General features: G+C 49.0%; 1 protein-coding gene across 1 annotated transcript; it reads left to right on the top strand.

The window, feature by feature from the left end:
* The first annotated feature begins 476 nt into the window (after positions 1–476).
* LOC102441730 (C-type lectin domain family 10 member A-like) lies at positions 477–2,457 on the top strand. The gene is made up of 3 exons (XM_006109142.3): positions 477–608; positions 2,043–2,149; positions 2,273–2,457. The coding sequence occupies exons 1-3, from the start codon at positions 477–479 to the stop codon at positions 2,427–2,429; spliced, it is 396 nt and encodes a 131-aa protein (XP_006109204.1). The 3' UTR covers positions 2,430–2,457.
* The last annotated feature ends 262 nt before the right edge of the window (positions 2,458–2,719 follow it).

Below are 2,719 nucleotides of genomic sequence, written 5' to 3'. Positions count from 1 at the left end.
GAGTCGGCGAAGAAGGATGACAGGAAGACAGCCTTCAGTTGATCAGCAGCCTAGTCAGGACCTCTAGCCAGGATCTCCAAAGTTCTGGTCAGGAGTTCTGGTTAGGAACTGATGAGGATCTGATGAGGATCTGATGTTTATTGTCTTGTTACATCCGTATTTATACCAGCCGATTTTAATCCTGTCAATTTCTATTACAAAGGTTAGGGCGTTTCTTATCTCCATTCCAGGGAGTAAAGATTATGTAGCTTAACTACCCGCCTGGCACTTAATTAAGGGGTTGTATCCCTTCCCTAACCTCAGGGAAAAATCCCCACCTGGGGAAACAACCTTTCTCAGAGAGGTGACCTTGGTTAAAACACATGGCACTAAGGAGAGCAAACATATTAAGAACAATATGCTATATATGCCAGGTCCCTTGAAACATATGCTGTGCAGATGTTTCTTTCCTGCAGCGACTGTGTCAAGCAGCAAGGATGGACCGGCTTCTGGCACATGAAGGCAGCTGCTACTGGGTCTCTGGTACTGGGAAGCCCTGGCCCGAAGCCGAGAAGTACTGCCAGCTGCAGAATGCCCACCTGGTTGTCATCAACTCCAGAGAGGAGCAGGTGAGGGCTCAGGTCTGAGCTCAGATCCTGAGAACTGGCCCCACTAAAGAAACGGTTCTCCACTCTTGCTGCTCCCTGGTATCACCAGAGAGCTTTAAAACCATGGCGATGTGAGCCACACCTGAGGGATTTATAATCATGGGCCACACAATGACATTTCAGCAAGGATGGACCAAAGAGATAACAGTCGTCTCATAAGATTAGACTAGAGCCGAAAATTCCTTTCACCTAGTGGGCAGTAGCCGTCATGATGTAGCGTAGCACATTGCTCAGGTGTGTGTGCTGATGCTGGTGTGAACAGACCTACCTCACTGCCAGTCATATGTATAAAAGCACAGCACTTACAATTATGCACAGTATAGTGTACTTGCAAATGGTAATAAACAACTTTTACTGATTTATGCATTTATGATACTACTAGAGGCCTGGTGGACGAAATTCGTGCACAGGGTTGGGGGCGGGGGAGTGTTCCTCAGCCTGGTCTGCAATGACACCAGCGTCCCTCGACCCGGCCTCCAACCTGGGGCCCCTCCCCTCCCCTCCTTCCACACGGCTGGGGTGCGGACGCTGGGCTCACATTGCCGGGCGACATTGCCATCATCCTGTCCCAGCCACTATGGGCACTGCCATTTTTGTCGCGGAGTGACGGTTAATTTATATATTACTCTTTTTTTTTCCAGATAGGACTAGAGGCCTGATGCACAAAGATTTGTGCAAGAATAGGCCTTCCTTCCCCTGGCTGCCGGCAGCAGCTTCCCTCCGGCACCCAGGACCCAGGCTTCTTTGCTCTGGCTGCTGCCAGGCACCCGGAACCCGGGTTGCTTTGCTCCTGCCACTGCCAGGTATCTGGGACCGGGGCTGTTTCACTTCGGCCGCTGCCGCCACCCCCACCCCTGGTGTGTCTCTGCTGGGGCTTGGGGCAGAACGCAATCGTGATGCCCGGCTAATTTGCATATTACCTGTTTAGATATATAGATACTATTATTATGTTAAAGTGTATTCTTTCTACTTATAAAAAAAGTTTGTTGTTTAAACGTATGCTGTGTTTTGCTGGCAGCAGCCTCATATCATACACCTTGTGTTTTCTGTGACTCTTTTGTGCATCCTTTCCTCTTGTGTTTGATTTTATCATCTCTTGTGGTTTTGTAGAGTAACACACCACACAGGCCGATAGCCTAGGAGCAATAGGCCACGGCCTAGGTGTGCGGTAGGCTATCCCATCCAGCTTGTTAGGTGCACTCTATGATGTTCGCACAATGATGGAATTGCCAGTCTCTGTTGTTAAAGCAGAGCTTGACGGCAATTGGCCTGGGCATTGGGATAAACATCCCAAATCCCCTCAACTGATATAATGAACGTGTAAAGTTCAGAACTCCTCGTCCAAGGAGTTGGTCGGGATGGGGAGAAGACATTATTGTCATTCTGTCGTCCCAGACTTTTGTCCAGAAGCACATAGGCTCCTCATATACCTGGATGGGCCTCAGTGATCCTGAAGGAGCCTGGAAATGGGTGGATGGAACAGACTATGAGACCAACTTCAAGTGAGTACATTTGCTTTCTGTGCTCTTCCTCCCCTCCTGGAGGATCTGACCTACAGCCTCTTCTCCCCACCCCCACTCTGTTCCATCTGACTTTCCCAACTTGCTGTTGCCCTTCCCCCTCAGGAACTGGAAGCCGGGCCAGCCAGACGACTGGCAGGGGCATGGGCTGGGTGGAGGTGAGGACTGTGCCCACTTCCACCCGGATGGCAAATGGAATGACGACGTCTGCCAGAGGCTCTACCGCTGGATCTGTGAGACCAGCATTAGCAGGTCCAGATAGGAGTGTCTTAGAGCTGCTTCCTGTGGACCATCGAGCCGTGGACATGGCAGGGATGGGGGCGGGATTCTTCCCCAGACACCCCTAACAAGATCTCTGTGGGAGAGAAATAATCCCCGGGAGATTGGAGCACTGCCATCATTTTGAATTTTTTTCTCCTTAACTTTCAAAGATTATATAGAGTTCCTAAGGTGTTTTTAAAAATTAAATTTCAGCTTTATTGAGGTATAATTGACATAAAATTTTAAGTTACTTAAAGTATACATGGTTGTGATTTGATATATATAGTAAAG

This window comes from Myotis lucifugus, unplaced genomic scaffold (assembly GCF_000147115.1).
Source record: "Myotis lucifugus unplaced genomic scaffold, Myoluc2.0 scaffold_6348, whole genome shotgun sequence".
NCBI classification, from domain to species: Eukaryota; Metazoa; Chordata; class Mammalia; order Chiroptera; family Vespertilionidae; genus Myotis; species Myotis lucifugus.
This window is presented reverse-complemented; position numbering and strand designations above follow the sequence as displayed.